We start from the raw sequence: 21,498 nt of genomic DNA, 5'->3' as shown, positions 1-21,498 counted from the left end.
AATAAAAAAATATTCAAAATTTGACAATTTAAAAGGAATAAAAGATTACTTTTAAAGAGAAAATTATCCTTCAATAAAATACAAGTAATGTAATCACTTTTGTTTTTCTCTACAATTAGTAACATGTTTACTCCACGTGTCATACCAATAGTTAACCATTGCATAATCTCTCTCTCTCTTTCTCGAACATAGTACTTATGTTAGTGAACTTTTTCAAGCGACCTAAGCCAATTCAACTCAAATACAATCGAGTTGGGTCAAGTTGAGTCATCATGTTAAATAATTAAAAAATATATATTTTAAAAAATGAAACAAATATAAAAAAAATACTTAATTCAAATTTCAATACATGATTCAAAGTACAATTAATATCAAAACAATTACAAATGATAAATGATAAATATCCTAAACAAGAAACAATATGTCACTAAAATAACAAATTTTAAATTACATAAGTGGAAGTAAATTATTCTTCATGTTCCATGCCTTCTTAAGTTGTGGTAACTTTTTTGTGTCCTTTGAGTTACAACAAAACTCAATAGTCTATTTAAAGTGTATTATGTGTTGTACTACGTGTAATATTTTTAATTTAATTTGATAATTTATTAAAGGTCGAGTTGGTTTAAGTTCATCGAATAAAAAATATCTTGACTTGTTACCCAACCCAATTATAATTGCTTAATGAAAAAATTATCCTACACAATCCACAAAAATGTAGTTGAGTTGGTTCAAGTAGGTTGAATTCATGGATGAGTCATTATACACTTTGATCTTTAATGACACTTAATACGAGATAGAGGAAATATTATTTTGAATTTTAATGAAATTATATGTAGTTATTCTAGTTTTCCCTTTGCATTTCACTCCTTTGATTGTACAATTTCTCTCTCTTCAATAAAGTACGAGTAATGTAATGATTTTTTTCATCTCTTTACAATTGGTAATACATTTACTCCGCGTGTCGCACCAATGGTTCATTATTGCACGATTTCTCTTTCTCTCCCTCTTCCCTTCTTCTCTCTCAAATAACATACCTATTTTTTCTCTAGTAGTTTTTTCAATTTTAATGAAATTATATATAATCATCCTATTATGCCCTTTGTATTTCACAACTTTTCTCTCTTCAATAAAGTATGAGTAATATAATCGCTTTTTCCTCTCTTTACAATTAGTAACACGTTTACTCCACGTGTCACACTAATGGTTCACCATTGCATAATTTTTATCTCTCTACCTCTCTCAAATAAAGTACCCATTGTGTTTGTGAACTTTTCCTAAGCGACCTAACCTAATCTAACTCAAATACAATCAGGTTGAGCCAAGTTGTAGCAACCCAGACACATTAGAATGAGAGGAATCCAGAGATTATACGAGTATGAGATTGTGCAGTTGAATATGACTTAAAAGAATTAATATGTACTACCTATACCAACAAGATGTATCTACTTTTCGGTAGCTCATCTTATAAGATCTTCATAATTAAGCATACCTGACTTGGAGTAATTTAGGAATCTATGACCTTCTATGAAGTTTCCTAGAAAACATGTGAGTGAGGACGAAACACGCTGAATAGTCTTATGTTGGTTTGTAGGGTCAGTCATTAATCCTAAAAGCAGATAAATATCTCAAAAGGGCTACCCACGGAGGGTTCTAATCGATGAAGGGTTCTAACCAACGAGGAGTTGTGTGAAGTGTCACTGTGTGAAGTGTCATGGAGTGGAGCCACTAAGAGGTTAAATTGGAGGTGTGTTACACAAGTTGGATCATCTGGTTGAACAATTAAAAAATAAACATATTTTAAAAATTGAAACAAATATAAAATAGAGAAAAATACTTAATTCAAATTTCAATACATGATTCAAAGTACAAATAACATTACAACAATTACAAATGATAAATCACAAATATCCTGAACAAGTAAACAATATTCCACTAGAATAACAAATTTTAAATTACATAACAAGTGGTAGTAAATTATTATTCATGTTACATGCCTTTTTGAGTTGTAGTAATTTTTTTTATATACATTGACTCACAAAAAAACTCAATATAAGTTTATTTAAAATGTATTATGTATTGTACTACGTGTAGTATTTTTTAATTTAATTTGATAGTTTATTAAAAGTTGGGTTAAAATTACCCAACACAACTCGCAAAAGTTTAGTTGGGTTGGTTCAAGTAGGTTGGGTTTGCAGGTGACTACACTTCAACCCTTAACGACACTTATTTCTAGATGGAGGAAGTAATATTTTGAATTTTAATGAAATTATATGTAATTATTCTATTTTTCCCTTCACATTTCACTCATTTGATTGCACAAATTCTTTTTCTTCAATAAACTACAAGTAATGTAGTGGTTTTTTTTATCTATCTATAGTTGGTAGCACGTTTACTTTGTGTGTCGCACCAATGATTCACCATTGCAAGATTTCTCTCTCTCTCTCTCTCTCTCTCTCTCTCTCTCCATCCCTTATTCTTTCTCTCAAACAATGTACCTATTTTTTCCTTGTAGTTTTTTGAATTTTAATGAAATTCTATGTAGTTATCCCCTTACAAACTTCGCATTTCATAATTTCTCTCACTTCCAAAATGCTCGAGCAATGTAATCTCTTTTTCTTCTCTTTGCAATTAATATCACGTTTACAACACGTGTCACACCAATAGTTCACCATTGCATAATTTCTCTTTCTCTTCTCTCTCTCTCTCTCTCTCATAAAATACTCTTTGTGTTTGTGAACTTCTTATAAGCGACCCAACCTAATGCAACTAGAATACAATTAGGTTAGGTCAAGTTGGGTCATCGGGTTGAACAATTGAAAAATAAATATATTTCAAAAATATAAACAAATATAAAATAAAAAAAGAAAAATACTTAATTCAAATTTCAACACATGATTCAAAGTACAAATAATATTAAAACAATTACAAATGATAAATCATAAATATCCTAAACAAGCAAATAATATGTTACTAAAATAAAAAATTTTAAACTACATAAGAATTGGAAGTAAATTATTCTTCATGCTCCATGCCTTCTTAAGTTGTAGTAACTTTTTTATGTCCATTGAGTCATAGCAAAACTCAATATAAGTCTATTTAAAGTATTTTATGGAGGAAATATTATTTTGAATTTTAATGAAATTATATGTAGTTATTCTATTTTGCCCTTTGCATTTCACTCCTTTGATTGTACAATTTCTCTCTTTTTAATAAATTATGAGTATTGTAATGGTTTTTTTTTCTCTGCAATTGGAAACACATTCACTTTGCATGTTGCACTAATGGTTGTTTAGACCCTTAAGAGACTTATTAAGAGATAAAGGAAGTATTTCTTTTTTGAATTTTAATTAAAATATATGTAGTTATTCTATTTTGCCATCCACATTTCACTCATCTGGTTGCACAATTTCTCTATCTTCAATAAATTACGAGTAATGTAATAGTATTTTTCATCTCTATACAATTAGTAACATGTTTACTTTATGTATCTTACCAATGGTTCACCATTGCATGATTTCTCTCTCTTTCTCTTTCCCTCCCTCATTCTCTCTCTCAAACAAAGTACCTATTTTCTCTTTTGTAGTTTTTGAATTTTCATGAAATTATATGTAGTTACACCTTTCGCATTTCACTCCTTCCATTGCATAATTTCTCTCTCCTTAATTAAGTACGAGTAATGTAATCATTTTTTCTCTCTCTATAATTAGTTACACAATTACTTCATGTGTCACACCAATGGTTCTGATGGAGAAACTCATGGAGAAGTGATTGAAAGTGTTTCTCCTAGCTTCCTCCAAAGTCCACACGCCCTTCCTTGAGGTTCCAATGGATGAAGTTGAATTCGGAAATGGTGCAGATGTAGCTGGATCCGTGGCTGGTAATGTCTTCCTAAAGAAGGAAGAAGAAACACCAAAGCATAAAAGGAATTAAGGATTCCTTTGTGAAAGTGCTTAAGGAGAGAGAATTTCCCTAAGGCTCTAAGGACTCTTTGAGAGAATTTTCTGAAGTGAAAATCATATATCATCAAAAAGTGGCCAGCTACAAGTGTGTAGGGTATTTATAAGAATGGAGAAGCTTGTGGGAGAAGCTAGGTTAACTAGAGTTTAAAGTAAACCATGGTATGGTCACTTTAAATCCTAGTTGTCCAAATTTGAATTTGAAATTCAAATTTGGAGCCTTGGCTATCTCATTCATGTCCAACTCACCCAATTTTGAAGTTATAAATGTAATTTGGGTTGCATTTGCATCTAATTTGGTCATGCATGGAAGGTATGACTCAAATTAGATGTAAATGCACTATAAATTACATTTATCTTCAAGTTAAAACCCTTTAACTTAAAAAATCCTATACTAAGAGACCTATGAATACAAGGTCTAAAATCCCTATACAATCATGTCTAAAATAAAAAGACAAGCAAAACAAGACCAATATTGACCATGAAAAGCCCAAAGCCCATGAAGCCCACAAATAGGCCCAAATCGGCTACTAGGCCAAAAACCATAATCTAGGTGCCCAAAATATAAGGCTAACAAATATGATACCTATAATATGGACTATTATTAATATACAATCATATGAAATATATTGGGCTTTTAGTTAGAGGCCCATAGCCCAAGATGAGCTAAGTCCCATTAACCCAAAAGTAGGCCCAATCCTTCTATGGTCTTCAAGACTAACTCATTCCTCTTGGGTCCTTAAATGTATCGCCTCTTGGTCTTCTTGACCTTTACATGATTCCATCAGGTTCACCATTGTATAATCACCCTCTTTCTTTCTCTCTCTCTCTCTCTTTCTCCCTCTCTTACTCTTAAACAGAGTACTCGTTGGGTTTTTGAACATTTTTTAAGAAACCCAACCTAATCCAACTTGTATATGACTGAGTTGGGTTAATTTAGGTCATCAAGTTGAACAATTAAAAAATAAATATATTTTAAAAATTGAAACAAATAAAAAAGAAAAAAGAAAAATACTTAATTCAAATTTCAATACATGAATCAAAGAACAAATTAAATTACAAAAATTACAAATGATAAATCAAAAATATCCTAAACAAGTAAACAATATGTCACTAAAATAACAAATTTTAAATTACATAATATTTGGAAGTAAATTACTCTTCATGGTCCATGCCTTCTTTAGTTTTAGTAATTTTTTGTTTAGATTGACATATGAAAAAACTCAATATAAGTCGTATTATGTATTGTACTATGTGTAGTATTTTTCATTTAATTTGATAATTTAATATAGGATGGGTTGGTTCAGGTTCATTGAATAGACAACCCCATGACCTGATACCCAACCTAATTATAACCACTTAACGAAAAAATTACCAAACCTATCCTGCAAAAATGTAGTTGGGTTGGTTCAAGTAGGTTGGGTTCACTTGTGAGTCATTAACTACATAGACCTTACAAGATGGAGAAAGAATTTTTTTTGAATTTTAATGAAATTATATGTAGTTATCTTAATACACCTTTTGCATTTCACTCATTTGATTACTCAATTTCTCTCTCTTCAATAAAGTATGAGTAATGTAATAATTTCTCTTCTCTCTACAAATTAGTAACACGTTTACTCCATGTGTTGCATCAATAGTTCACCATTGCATGATTTTTGTTTCTCTTTCTCCCTCCCTCTTTCTCTCTCTCAAATAAAGTACCCATTTTCTCTTTTGTAGTTTTTTTGAATTTTAATGAAATTATATATAGTTATCCTTTAACGCCCTTCAGATTTCATAATTTCTACCTCTTCAATAAAGTATGAGTAAAGTAATCGCCTTTTTCCTCTCTTTGCAATTGGTAACACGTTTATCCCACGTGTCACACCAATTGTTCACCATTGCACAATTTCTCTCCCTTTCTCCCAAACAAAGTACCCATTGGATTTGTGGACTTTTTTTAAGTGACCCAAACCAATTCAACTGAAATACAATCTGGTTGGGTCAAGTTGTATCTTCGGGTTGAAAAATTAAAAGATAAATATATTTTAAAAATTGAAACAAATAAAAATTTGAAAAACTAAAATACTCAATTCAAATTTCAATACATGATTCAAAGTACAATTAACATTACAACAATTACAAATGAGAAATCACAAATATCTAAAACAAGCAAACATAATGTCATTAATCTAAAATGTTTTGAATTACATAACAAGTGGAAGTAAGTTATTCTTTATGCTCCAAGCCCTCTTCAATTGTACTAATATTTTTGTGTACATTGACTCATAAAAAAACTCAATATATGTCCATTTAAAGTGTATTATGTGTTATACCATGTGTAGTATTTTCAATTTAATTTAATAATTTATTATTGGTTTTGAATCGGGTTCATCGGATAAAAAAACCCATTGACTCATTATGCAACCCAATTATAATCACTTAACAAAAAAGTTTCCCAACCCAACCTGCAAAAACGTAGCTGGGTTGGTTTAAGTGGGTAAGGTTTGTAGGTGAGTTCTTATCTGCTTACACCCTTATCGATACTTAATATGAGATGGGGGAAGTAATTTTTTTAATCTTAATGAAATAATATGTAGTTATTTTATTATGCTTTCTTCATTTCACTCTTTCCACTACATAATTTCTTTCTCTTCAATAAAGTACAAGTAATGTAATTGTTTTTTCATCTCTATGCAATTGGTAACACGTTTACTCCATGTGTCGCACCAATGGTTCACCATTACACAATTTCTCTCTTTCAAGTAAAGTAGCCGTTTTCTCTCTTGCCAGACAAACATTTTTGTTCTTTTCTCTATAGTGGTTAACAGGTAGTGTAACCGCTGCTCTCTCTCTCTACAATAAGTAATATGTTTATTTCTTGTGCGTAATTAATAATTTACCATTGCATTTATCATCCCTATCTCTTTTTCAAACAAAGTGCCCATTGTTTCTTTTTCCAGCCCACAGTTTCTGATCTTTTCTTTATTGAAACATTTTTTTTCTTTGTTCAATTAACACTTCTTGTAAATAAAAGTAAGTTTTTCTCTCGAACTTCTAATCTTATAATTTTACTTCCCAAACATTTTTTTTATCTCATAGAAACATTGTCCCTTTAAATTTAGATTCACAACATATATTATATTAAAACAAAACTAAGGTATAGTACTAAAGGTGGTGTTGATGTTGTTTTCCAATCACAATTTGAGTTTCACATTGGTAATTATATAATAAATAATTTCATTAAATGTTAATGTGTATCACCAAGAGAAAACTCTTCTTTGAAGTTGAAAACAATATCAACAACACCCATAATATTATACCTAAATTTTGATTATTATCCCAAATAATCTTTTGTTAGGATTAAGTTATCTTTGTTAATATATTTACATGAGTTTTTTTATATATATATTAAATTTTTAATCGAGATAATTAAATTATCTTTAAACTTTTCAATTATTTTTTATTTAGTTTTATGAAAATCATGTAAATAATTATTTGAAATAAGGATAGTTTTTTTTTTTGAAAATAACACTAAAATTATCTTAAATTTCGAAAGTAATCAATAAAAAAATTATTCAAAATTTGACAATTTTAAAAAAATAAAAAATTAATTTTTAAGAGAAAATTATCATTTTCATTTTCTTATCCCATACAGTACTTAATAAGACATAAAAGTTGATAATAACATTACTAATATATCTAAAAATCTTACTAACCAATACTTTAAAAACACTGATTAAAGAATCAATAAAATATAAAATCTATCAAATTTTATATATTTTTTAAATAAATTTAAACTAATCAGAGAAAATATATTTAAAGGGATAATCAATATTATTCTTCAATTAAAATTAAAATTTTACTTCAATAACATATAAAAACATGTATTAATGAAATATTTTGTAAAAATATATATTAATAAAATATTACCAAAATAAAACTCCACCTTTTAAAAAAGAACTATATTCACACTTGAAAAAACTTGACTTTTTTTTTTAATATACTATTTTTTTTATTTATTTAAATAACCCAAAGTAAAATATATTTACGTAAATATACCACCTAGTTTTGTAGGTGAGAAATCGGTTACTGGGTAACCGATTTTTCAAAGGGATTTTTCCAAAATTTTGAAAAATCCCTTTGAGAAATCGGTTACCCAGTAACCGATTACTCAAAGGCCCTTTTTTTTTTCGTTTTTTCTTTTTTCTTTTTTGTTTTTGTTTTTATTTTAAAGTTTTTTTTTTCAGATTTATAATTTATTTTTTAGTTTTTTAGTTTAAAATATATAAAATTTTAAAAAAATTATAATGAAATTTAAAATAATTAATTTAGTTATTATTTTAAATTTAGATTATAAGAATGTATTTAAAATTAAATTTAAAGAATAAAATTGAATAAAATTAAATTTAAATAGAAATTTTTAAAAAAGAAAATATTATGATAAATGACAACTTTAGATAAAAACAACATTAATTGAGATGAAGAAGTTGAAATAAAAACAAAATACAACAATAAAATAGGAGATCGAATAAAAAAGAACAACAACAGAATTACAATGCAGTAAATTAGAATCCAACTTTAATGATGTTTATGACCACCCGTTCCACACCTCGGAGGTTGTCGGTTCCTTGTTGGGTTTCGACGACCAATGCGTGGTTGTTGTGGTTCAACCTGGTCCTCATCATGTTGTATATTAACAGTATCAGTGACTGGATTTGACGAACCACTTCCACCAACCTCAGAGTGATAAGACGAAAATGAAGGGAAATTCATGCTTTGCATGTAATTATATGCACTTTGTGGCGTGTGTACGTCGACGCCAAAAAGATTGCTCATGAAGTCCCCTGTTGGAGTTGTTGTTGATGGTGATGTGTACATGAATTGTTCATGGTGTGTATGAAATGATGGATAAGACTGAGGATGTTGTTCCACAGTATAAGGTGGGTGATTATCTCCAGCCATTGTGAATGTTGTTGCAGTTGTTGTTGGGAGTTGCGTACTAGAAGTGGATGCATGAGATGAAGAATACTGGCTACAAAGAAATAATTTAGAATTAGCACGAAACCATTGTAAATACTCTGGAGTGTGTTGGAGAGGCCCCTGAAGTGGTTCCCCAAAAATAACATGTTTGCGTCTGTCTTTCCAAATGGAAATCTTAGCCCTCTTCCTGACCACCTAAAACATTTGTACAATTATAAAATTTTAGGTTAAATATTTTACTTGTTCGATGCATTAAAGTGGTATAAAAATTAATCCATACCTCGATGCTAGCGAAAATGTAATATCCCGTTGGACTCTTGGTTGGATGGAGGACATTCTATACCAAGCCCAAGACTGTAGAAGCAAAGAACATCCACCCATTTTCTTTGAGGATGGATAGATTGCCCTACACAATTCTCTATACAAATGCGCCAAACAAGTAGAACCCCAACTATATCGTCCTGCACGTTCCAAGTCAGCCAATAATGGTAAATACATTAAGTGAATTCTATTACCTGACTTGTCTGACATAATGACACCACCGATCAACCCTAAGATATATGCTCGACAATGTTGAAGCAATTGTTGTTGAGTGGGTTCATCTGGTAGTGTAATTGTATGGTCTCTTAACCATTTGAGTTTTATGGTTGAGCCAACTAGAGCTTCCGCTTTTGGAGGTACGAAGCCTAACAACTCGTAACATAATTCATCCCAGTCAAACAAAGTTGGTCCTGTTACTGGTTTTCCGTCAATCCTTAAACCCAATTGTAGTGCCACATCTTCCAAAGTCACCGTGCACTCACCAACCGGGAAGTGAAAAGTATGTGTCTCAGGTCTCCACCTCTCCACCAAAGACGTTATCAAACAATCATCGATTTTAAAATGTCTTATTTTCGCAACCTCGGCAAAGCCAGCAACCTCCAACAAATTCTCAATTCTTGGGTCAGGTGTAGGCATGGAATGATAGTAAGATTGAATGAGTTGATCACTTGTTATCTACGAAAATGGTAGAATTGAAATGTTAGTAAAAGATAATATTAGTTGTAAACATTATGCAATGTATAATAACTTACCATAAGATGAGTATCATTTGACCTATGAAGGTGTTGTTTCCACAACATAGTTGAAGATGAAGAAGACATTCTTGAAGAACAATAGCAACGAAATTCAATACTGCAATAGCTGAACAGAGTGGCTTTTATTACTAAAAGCCAAAAATGGGAGCTTCGTAAGCTATCAGGTGAACATTCTTGTTCATCACCTATTATTACACAAGATCATGTTAACCTTGGCTATGTATATATTAGCAAAAGTATTCTTCCTTTGGTGGAGAGTGATCCATCCATTTCTATTCCAACAATAATAGCACACATCAAAAGTGCTGAAGGGTACACGATCTCATACCGCAAAGCTTGGATGACAAAGCAAAAGGCAATTGAAGACTTACATGGTAACTGGGAACAATCTTACCATGATTTACCCAAGTTGCTTAGTGCCATGAGTGGATTTCTTAATGGATTTGTTGTTGAGAAGCAAACAAGGCCACTATACAACCAACAAGGTGAGATGGTTCATCATTATGTTCAATTCCATAGAGTATTTTGGACATTTAAACCTTGTATCGATGGGTTCAAATACTGCAAACCCATTGTTCAAGTTGATGGCACATTCTTGTATGGCAAATACAAAGGAACTCTCCTTGTGGCCGTGGCTCAAGACGGTAACAACAAAACCTTTCCAATTGCCTTTGCAATTGTTGAGGGTGAAACAGCAGAGGCATGGTTTTTCTTTCTACATTATCTCAAAAGACATGTTTGCCCTCAAGATGGCCTTTGCTTAATTTCGGACAGGCACGAGTCTATGAAAAATGCCTACGCTAGACAAGGCAGTGGTTGGACACCCGAGAATTCAGTGCATGTATTTTGTATTCGCCATATAGCTCAAAACTTCATGAGGCATTTCAAGAATACAGAACGGAAAAAATTAATCATCAATATGGGTATGTACTTAGCATCATTAATTACTTTAATTTGTTTCACCATATTTCAACATTACTAAATTGTTCATTTTTTCCTAATCTGATTTCACAGCTTATGGGATGACTGAGCCAAGATTCAATTACTACTACAACACGCTAAGGAGCGAACTAGAAATCGAAGGTGTAATTGAATGGCTCAACACCATACCAAAAGAACAATGGACTCTTGCATGGGACGGTGGTCGACGATGGGGACACATGACTACCAACTTGGCTGAGGCAATTAACTCCATTCTTAAAAAAACAAGAAACTTGCCAATTTCTGCAATCATCATGTCGACTTATAAGAGATGTAATGCCTTATTCATCCAAAGGGGGAAGGAAGTCGATGCTAAACTTAGGGCTAGCCAAGTTTATACGAAAATAATGAATAGGGCCATGAGAGATGCAGAATCAAAGGCTAATAGTCATCATGTCCTCGAATTTGATCGTCACAGTACACATTTTTTGGTGCAAGAGACCATTAACCCAAGGGAAACACGACCTACTGGAACTTTCACGGTTAGACTACATGACAACTGGTGTGACTGTGGAAAATTCCAAAAGCTACACATGCCATGCTCCCATGTTGTTGCTGCATGTAAGCATGTTCACCATGATTATAAATCTTACATAGATCCGGTATACACATTACAATATATTTCAAATGTGTATAACGAATTATTTGGTGAACTGCCTAATGAATCTTATTGGCCGGATTGTGAAGAACCGCAAATCATACCAAATCCGGAAAACATTAGAAATAAAAAAGGTCGTCCAAAGTCATCCAGAATACGCACTGAAATGGATATGGTTGAACCAGGGCAACCAAGAAGGTGTTCTCTCTGCAGAAATGTAGGTCACTCAAAGAAGAAATGTCCTTATCGTCAAGGAAGTTCAAGTCACCAAGCTTAAAATGTCATCAAACCTTCCAAATATTGTATTTTGTTTACTATCATTTTAAATAAAAAATTTGTCTTTTTTTTATTAATTTAAATTCATATTTATTTCATTATTTATTTATTTAATAATTATTTTATTATTTATTCTTATTCTAAAAACTTAACTAAATTATTTTATTTACAATTAATAAAAATTTTTAAAATAACTTAAAATATAAAACTGAAAAACTAAAAAAATAAAATTATAAATCTGGAAAAAAAATTAAAAAGCAAAAAAAAACAAAAAAAAACCAGAAAACGAAAAAAAAGGGCCTTTGAGAAATTGGATACTGGGTAACCGATTTCTCAAAGGGATTTTTCAAAATTTTGGAAAAATCCCTTTGAGAAATTGGTTACCCAGTAACCGATTTCTCACCTAAAAAACTAAGTGGTATATTTAGGTAAATATATTTCACTTTGGGTTATTTAAATAAATAAATAAAAAAAACAGTATATTAAGAAAAAAAGTCAAAAAACTTTACATAAATTTATCTCTCTTTTTTCTAAAAAAAAAAGTGATAAAGAGTTTGTGTTAATATGAAATGAATTAATCACCTATACACTGTAAAATTTTTTTTATACTAGTAGTTAATCAGAACCGTTAATAGTGTCTTTTCATTTGCTCATTTAATTAAATTAAAATAAAAAAAATATTATTAACGACTCTGATTAACTGTCAGTTTAAAAAGCTTTTCACGAACAGTATATAAATGATTATCTGATATAGAATTACCTGAATCATGTTTTCCAACTCATGAAAAAATAAATATTAAATCACTAAAATTCAAAGCTGAACCCGAAGCCAAGACCCTTTCTCACACTCTCTCTCTTACCCCAATATATATCCCCACCCCCTAACCCTTCCACCCTTCCAAACCCACTCCCCCCTTCACATGGCACTTTGAGGCATCATCTCCCCTTCCCTTCCCTCCCCCAAACCCTAATCTCCCTCCCAAAATGGCCGTCGAACTCATCTCAGGCTTCCCCAAGCTGGACGAACAAACGGCCATCCAAGAGGCCGCATCGGAAGGCCTCAAGGGCATGGAAGTATGTGTCTCAGGTCTCCACCTCTCCACCAAAGACGTTATCAAACAATCATCGATTTTAAAATGTCTTATTTTCGCAACCTCGGCAAAGCCAGCAACCTCCAACAAATTCTCAATTCTTGGGTCAGGTGTAGGCATGGAATGATAGTAAGATTGAATGAGTTGATCACTTGTTATCTACGAAAATGGTAGAATTGAAATGTTAGTAAAAGATAATATTAGTTGTAAACATTATGCAATGTATAATAACTTACCATAAGATGAGTATCATTTGACCTATGAAGGTGTTGTTTCCACAACATAGTTGAAGATGAAGAAGACATTCTTGAAGAACAATAGCAACGAAATTCAATACTGCAATAGCTGAACAGAGTGGCTTTTATTACTAAAAGCCAAAAATGGGAGCTTCGTAAGCTATCAGGTGAACATTCTTGTTCATCACCTATTATTACACAAGATCATGTTAACCTTGGCTATGTATATATTAGCAAAAGTATTCTTCCTTTGGTGGAGAGTGATCCATCCATTTCTATTCCAACAATAATAGCACACATCAAAAGTGCTGAAGGGTACACGATCTCATACCGCAAAGCTTGGATGACAAAGCAAAAGGCAATTGAAGACTTACATGGTAACTGGGAACAATCTTACCATGATTTACCCAAGTTGCTTAGTGCCATGAGTGGATTTCTTAATGGATTTGTTGTTGAGAAGCAAACAAGGCCACTATACAACCAACAAGGTGAGATGGTTCATCATTATGTTCAATTCCATAGAGTATTTTGGACATTTAAACCTTGTATCGATGGGTTCAAATACTGCAAACCCATTGTTCAAGTTGATGGCACATTCTTGTATGGCAAATACAAAGGAACTCTCCTTGTGGCCGTGGCTCAAGACGGTAACAACAAAACCTTTCCAATTGCCTTTGCAATTGTTGAGGGTGAAACAGCAGAGGCATGGTTTTTCTTTCTACATTATCTCAAAAGACATGTTTGCCCTCAAGATGGCCTTTGCTTAATTTCGGACAGGCACGAGTCTATGAAAAATGCCTACGCTAGACAAGGCAGTGGTTGGACACCCGAGAATTCAGTGCATGTATTTTGTATTCGCCATATAGCTCAAAACTTCATGAGGCATTTCAAGAATACAGAACGGAAAAAATTAATCATCAATATGGGTATGTACTTAGCATCATTAATTACTTTAATTTGTTTCACCATATTTCAACATTACTAAATTGTTCATTTTTTCCTAATCTGATTTCACAGCTTATGGGATGACTGAGCCAAGATTCAATTACTACTACAACACGCTAAGGAGCGAACTAGAAATCGAAGGTGTAATTGAATGGCTCAACACCATACCAAAAGAACAATGGACTCTTGCATGGGACGGTGGTCGACGATGGGGACACATGACTACCAACTTGGCTGAGGCAATTAACTCCATTCTTAAAAAAACAAGAAACTTGCCAATTTCTGCAATCATCATGTCGACTTATAAGAGATGTAATGCCTTATTCATCCAAAGGGGGAAGGAAGTCGATGCTAAACTTAGGGCTAGCCAAGTTTATACGAAAATAATGAATAGGGCCATGAGAGATGCAGAATCAAAGGCTAATAGTCATCATGTCCTCGAATTTGATCGTCACAGTACACATTTTTTGGTGCAAGAGACCATTAACCCAAGGGAAACACGACCTACTGGAACTTTCACGGTTAGACTACATGACAACTGGTGTGACTGTGGAAAATTCCAAAAGCTACACATGCCATGCTCCCATGTTGTTGCTGCATGTAAGCATGTTCACCATGATTATAAATCTTACATAGATCCGGTATACACATTACAATATATTTCAAATGTGTATAACGAATTATTTGGTGAACTGCCTAATGAATCTTATTGGCCGGATTGTGAAGAACCGCAAATCATACCAAATCCGGAAAACATTAGAAATAAAAAAGGTCGTCCAAAGTCATCCAGAATACGCACTGAAATGGATATGGTTGAACCAGGGCAACCAAGAAGGTGTTCTCTCTGCAGAAATGTAGGTCACTCAAAGAAGAAATGTCCTTATCGTCAAGGAAGTTCAAGTCACCAAGCTTAAAATGTCATCAAACCTTCCAAATATTGTATTTTGTTTACTATCATTTTAAATAAAAAATTTGTCTTTTTTTTATTAATTTAAATTCATATTTATTTCATTATTTATTTATTTAATAATTATTTTATTATTTATTCTTATTCTAAAAACTTAACTAAATTATTTTATTTACAATTAATAAAAATTTTTAAAATAACTTAAAATATAAAACTGAAAAACTAAAAAAATAAAATTATAAATCTGGAAAAAAAATTAAAAAGCAAAAAAAAACAAAAAAAAACCAGAAAACGAAAAAAAAAGGGCCTTTGAGAAATCGGATACTGGGTAACCGATTTCTCAAAGGGATTTTTCAAAATTTTGGAAAAATCCCTTTGAGAAATTGGTTACCCAGTAACCGATTTCTCACCTAAAAAACTAAGTGGTATATTTAGGTAAATATATTTCACTTTGGGTTATTTAAATAAATAAATAAAAAAAACAGTATATTAAGAAAAAAAGTCAAAAAACTTTACATAAATTTATCTCTCTTTTTTCTAAAAAAAAAAGTGATAAAGAGTTTGTGTTAATATGAAATGAATTAATCACCTATACACTGTAAATTTTTTTTTATACTAGTAGTTAATCAGAACCGTTAATAGTGTCTTTTCATTTGCTCATTTAATTAAATTAAAATAAAAAAAATATTATTAACGACTCTGATTAACTGTCAGTTTAAAAAGCTTTTCACGAACAGTATATAAATGATTATCTGATATAGAATTACCTGAATCATGTTTTCCAACTCATGAAAAAATAAATATTAAATCACTAAAATTCAAAGCTGAACCCGAAGCCAAGACCCTTTCTCACACTCTCTCTCTTACCCCAATATATATCCCCACCCCCTAACCCTTCCACCCTTCCAAACCCACTCCCCCCTTCACATGGCACTTTGAGGCATCATCTCCCCTTCCCTTCCCTCCCCCAAACCCTAATCTCCCTCCCAAAATGGCCGTCGAACTCATCTCAGGCTTCCCCAAGCTGGACGAACAAACGGCCATCCAAGAGGCCGCATCGGAAGGCCTCAAGGGCATGGAAGTATGTGTCTCAGGTCTCCACCTCTCCACCAAAGACGTTATCAAACAATCATCGATTTTAAAATGTCTTATTTTCGCAACCTCGGCAAAGCCAGCAACCTCCAACAAATTCTCAATTCTTGGGTCAGGTGTAGGCATGGAATGATAGTAAGATTGAATGAGTTGATCACTTGTTATCTACGAAAATGGTAGAATTGAAATGTTAGTAAAAGATAATATTAGTTGTAAACATTATGCAATGTATAATAACTTACCATAAGATGAGTATCATTTGACCTATGAAGGTGTTGTTTCCACAACATAGTTGAAGATGAAGAAGACATTCTTGAAGAACAATAGCAACGAAATTCAATACTGCAATAGCTGAACAGAGTGGCTTTTATTACTAAAAGCCAAAAATGGGAGCTTCGTAAGCTATCAGGTGAACATTCTTGTTCATCACCTATTATTACACAAGATCATGTTAACCTTGGCTATGTATATATTAGCAAAAGTATTCTTCCTTTGGTGGAGAGTGATCCATCCATTTCTATTCCAACAATAATAGCACACATCAAAAGTGCTGAAGGGTACACGATCTCATACCGCAAAGCTTGGATGACAAAGCAAAAGGCAATTGAAGACTTACATGGTAACTGGGAACAATCTTACCATGATTTACCCAAGTTGCTTAGTGCCATGAGTGGATTTCTTAATGGATTTGTTGTTGAGAAGCAAACAAGGCCACTATACAACCAACAAGGTGAGATGGTTCATCATTATGTTCAATTCCATAGAGTATTTTGGACATTTAAACCTTGTATCGATGGGTTCAAATACTGCAAACCCATTGTTCAAGTTGATGGCACATTCTTGTATGGCAAATACAAAGGAACTCTCCTTGTGGCCGTGGCTCAAGACGGTAACAACAAAACCTTTCCAATTGCCTTTGCAATTGTTGAGGGTGAAACAGCAGAGGCATGGTTTTTCTTTCTACATTATCTCAAAAGACATGTTTGCCCTCAAGATGGCCTTTGCTTAATTTCGGACAGGCACGAGTCTATGAAAAATGCCTACGCTAGACAAGGCAGTGGTTGGACACCCGAGAATTCAGTGCATGTATTTTGTATTCGCCATATAGCTCAAAACTTCATGAGGCATTTCAAGAATACAGAACGGAAAAAATTAATCATCAATATGGGTATGTACTTAGCATCATTAATTACTTTAATTTGTTTCACCATATTTCAACATTACTAAATTGTTCATTTTTTCCTAATCTGATTTCACAGCTTATGGGATGACTGAGCCAAGATTCAATTACTACTACAACACGCTAAGGAGCGAACTAGAAATCGAAGGTGTAATTGAATGGCTCAACACCATACCAAAAGAACAATGGACTCTTGCATGGGACGGTGGTCGACGATGGGGACACATGACTACCAACTTGGCTGAGGCAATTAACTCCATTCTTAAAAAAACAAGAAACTTGCCAATTTCTGCAATCATCATGTCGACTTATAAGAGATGTAATGCCTTATTCATCCAAAGGGGGAAGGAAGTCGATGCTAAACTTAGGGCTAGCCAAGTTTATACGAAAATAATGAATAGGGCCATGAGAGATGCAGAATCAAAGGCTAATAGTCATCATGTCCTCGAATTTGATCGTCACAGTACACATTTTTTGGTGCAAGAGACCATTAACCCAAGGGAAACACGACCTACTGGAACTTTCACGGTTAGACTACATGACAACTGGTGTGACTGTGGAAAATTCCAAAAGCTACACATGCCATGCTCCCATGTTGTTGCTGCATGTAAGCATGTTCACCATGATTATAAATCTTACATAGATCCGGTATACACATTACAATATATTTCAAATGTGTATAACGAATTATTTGGTGAACTGCCTAATGAATCTTATTGGCCGGATTGTGAAGAACCGCAAATCATACCAAATCCGGAAAACATTAGAAATAAAAAAGGTCGTCCAAAGTCATCCAGAATACGCACTGAAATGGATATGGTTGAACCAGGGCAACCAAGAAGGTGTTCTCTCTGCAGAAATGTAGGTCACTCAAAGAAGAAATGTCCTTATCGTCAAGGAAGTTCAAGTCACCAAGCTTAAAATGTCATCAAACCTTCCAAATATTGTATTTTGTTTACTATCATTTTAAATAAAAAATTTGTCTTTTTTTATTAATTTAAATTCATATTTATTTCATTATTTATTTATTTAATAATTATTTTATTATTTATTCTTATTCTAAAAACTTAACTAAATTATTTTATTTACAATTAATAAAAATTTTTAAAATAACTTAAAATATAAAACTGAAAAACTAAAAAAATAAAATTATAAATCTGGAAAAAAAATTAAAAAGCAAAAAAAAACAAAAAAAAACCAGAAAACGAAAAAAAAAAGGGCCTTTGAGAAATCGGATACTGGGTAACCGATTTCTCAAAGGGATTTTTCAAAATTTTGGAAAAATCCCTTTGAGAAATTGGTTACCCAGTAACCGATTTCTCACCTAAAAAACTAAGTGGTATATTTAGGTAAATATATTTCACTTTGGGTTATTTAAATAAATAAATAAAAAAAACAGTATATTAAGAAAAAAAGTCAAAAAACTTTACATAAATTTATCTCTCTTTTTTCTAAAAAAAAAAGTGATAAAGAGTTTGTGTTAATATGAAATGAATTAATCACCTATACACTGTAAAAATTTTTTTATACTAGTAGTTAATCAGAACCGTTAATAGTGTCTTTTCATTTGCTCATTTAATTAAATTAAAATAAAAAAAATATTATTAACGACTCTGATTAACTGTCAGTTTAAAAAGCTTTTCACGAACAGTATATAAATGATTATCTGATATAGAATTACCTGAATCATGTTTTCCAACTCATGAAAAAATAAATATTAAATCACTAAAATTCAAAGCTGAACCCGAAGCCAAGACCCTTTCTCACACTCTCTCTCTTACCCCAATATATATCCCCACCCCCTAACCCTTCCACCCTTCCAAACCCACTCCCCCCTTCACATGGCACTTTGAGGCATCATCTCCCCTTCCCTTCCCTCCCCCAAACCCTAATCTCCCTCCCAAAATGGCCGTCGAACTCATCTCAGGCTTCCCCAAGCTGGACGAACAAACGGCCATCCAAGAGGCCGCATCGGAAGGCCTCAAGGGCATGGAGCACCTGATCCGCGCCCTCTCCCACCAACCCACCCACCTCAACACCCACCTCACCGACGTAACCGTCTCCAAGTTCAAGAAACTCATCTCCCTCCTAAACCGGACCGGTCACGCCCGGTTCAGGCGCGCCCCGGTCCAACCCGCCCCCTCGCCGCTCCACCTCCCTCCCCCGCCCCCTCCGCCGCCGCACTTCGCGCCTCCCCCGCCGCCCGCCAGCGTCACGCTCGACTTCACCAAGCCGCACGCCCTCGCCACCACCGCCGCCAAGCCCGTCGAGCTCGAATTCTCCAAGGACACCTTCAGCGTCTCCTCCAACTCCTCCTTCATGTCCTCCGCCATCACCGGCGACGCCAGCGTCTCCAACGGCAAGCATCCGCCGTCGATCTTCCTGGCGCCGCCGCCTCCTCCTCCGAACTCCGCCGGAAAACCGCCGCCGTTCAAGAAGCGGTGCCACGACCACCGCGAACACTCCGACGACGTCTCCGCCTCCGGCAGCAAGTGCCACTGCGTCAAGCGAAGGTACACACACATCACACCGCGTTTCACCGTTTCGTAATTGTTGACTAGTGGATCGGAGGAACATTTATTGCTTCAAATTTAAGTCATAACTCTTCATAGTACTCTTCTAAGTTGTTGACTAGTCTATTTTTAATTATAATATTAATAATAATAATTTTAGTTTTTCATGAAAAAATTGGGTATTTTAATTTAGAGGAGAAATAAATGGGAAATATTAATATTAAGTGAGAGAGGGACGGTGAGATTATGATTATTTTATTGGAAGTGATCACGTGACTGGGTGGCGTGGGTGGGGCAAGGCAGCGTTTGGGAGTCAACGATTTCGGTAGTGGTGCAGTTAAATGCATTAAATAGGTACACCACGCGTGATAGTGACAAAACAACATAGGGTTCCTGTGCTTGTGTCTGGTGCCCCCTTTGTCAAGAAGCGAGTTTTTAGAAATTGCTGTCTCAGCAAGAAGACATAGAAATTCAAACTTGCCAAACTGAACCTTCTTTCAATAATCCATCCCTTGTCGTTTCTCTCTTCTCTATGCTTAATTGCCTTTGACCACTCACCTTCCAATTAATCTATTCATATTATTCATTGCGTCCATGTTAGGAATACCTTGCCTAGTGCCTAGTGCCTAGTGCCTACCATTCTTTTATTCTAATTATTATTATTATTATTATTATATTTTTTAATTAATTAATTATATTTTTTAATTTTTTGTTCAGGAAAAATAGGGTGAAGAAAACGGTGAGGGTGCCGGCGATAAGTTCAAAAATCGCCGATATACCGCCGGATGAGTACTCGTGGCGGAAGTACGGTCAGAAACCGATCAAGGGGTCGCCGTACCCACGGTGAGTTTTGACCGTTGATTATGTTGACTTTATCTAGTCAAAGAGTCGCTCCCTGACGCTGATGTTTTTTTGATGATCAGGGGCTATTACAAGTGCAGCACGGTGAGAGGGTGTCCAGCGAGGAAACACGTGGAGCGCGCACCAGACGATCCGGCGATGCTGATTGTGACGTACGAGGGGGAGCACAGGCACGCGGTTCAGGCCGCGATGCAGGAGAACGCAGCCGGGGTGGTGGGTTTGGTGTTCGAGTCAACGTAGAAGGTGGAATAAAGAAATAATAATAGATTAAAAAAAAAATGGAAAGTGGAGGACTTTTTTTTTTAAATGATTATTTTTGGAAAGTGTAGTGGGAACCGTGGTTGCGTTGTAAATTTGTTTTATTATTATTATTATTATTATAATATATTAGTGTCATAGAGAGGTGAAAATTGGAATCTTAAAGTTGTTTATTCTATCTCCTTGCCAAAGTCTTGCAAGTTATGATTGTTTATGATTTCGCATTGGGAGGAGGTGGTATCCGAGGGAGGATCAATTCATTGGTATATATTTTTTTATATAGTAATCATTATTTTTATTTTAGTTCTCTGACTTTGGTTAGCTTAACAAGTCACTGAAATTAAATGGCTTTGTTCAAAGGTCTTATAAATGTTATTTAAAGATATAATTTTTTTTAAATAGTCACACTGAAATTAGATTTTTCTTTCTAAAATTCAAGCATTTTTTTTACTGATTTTAAAATTGTTTAGAATATCACTTGAACTTTTGATGTTGAAATTAATTATATTTTTTAAGGTCTTGTCTCCTTAAGGAATAAGTAAATTAAATTTATTCAAAATGGT

The 21,498-nt window shown here is 33.5% G+C and overlaps 2 protein-coding genes across 2 annotated transcripts; both read left to right on the top strand.

Annotated features, from left to right (window-relative positions):
* The first annotated feature begins 16,022 nt into the window (after positions 1-16,022).
* Positions 16,023-18,224, top strand: LOC114916283 (uncharacterized). The gene is made up of 3 exons (XM_083064272.1): positions 16,023-16,112; positions 16,475-17,291; positions 17,383-18,224. The coding sequence occupies exons 1-3, from the start codon at positions 16,023-16,025 to the stop codon at positions 18,222-18,224; spliced, it is 1,749 nt and encodes a 582-aa protein (XP_082920398.1).
* An 881-nt stretch (positions 18,225-19,105) lies between these two features.
* WRKY11 (WRKY DNA-binding protein 11) lies at positions 19,106-21,113 on the top strand. Its single transcript, XM_020383998.3, has 3 exons — positions 19,106-19,816; positions 20,534-20,659; positions 20,740-21,113. Exons 1-3 carry the CDS (start codon positions 19,209-19,211, stop codon positions 20,915-20,917), a joined length of 912 nt encoding a protein of 303 aa, XP_020239587.1. The 5' UTR covers positions 19,106-19,208; the 3' UTR covers positions 20,918-21,113.
* Positions 21,114-21,498: the final 385 nt, after the last annotated feature.

Source organism: Cajanus cajan, chromosome 9 (genome assembly GCF_000230855.2).
Source record: "Cajanus cajan strain Asha chromosome 9, NIPB_CcT2T_4, whole genome shotgun sequence".
NCBI classification, from domain to species: domain Eukaryota; kingdom Viridiplantae; phylum Streptophyta; class Magnoliopsida; order Fabales; family Fabaceae; genus Cajanus; species Cajanus cajan.
This window is presented reverse-complemented; position numbering and strand designations above follow the sequence as displayed.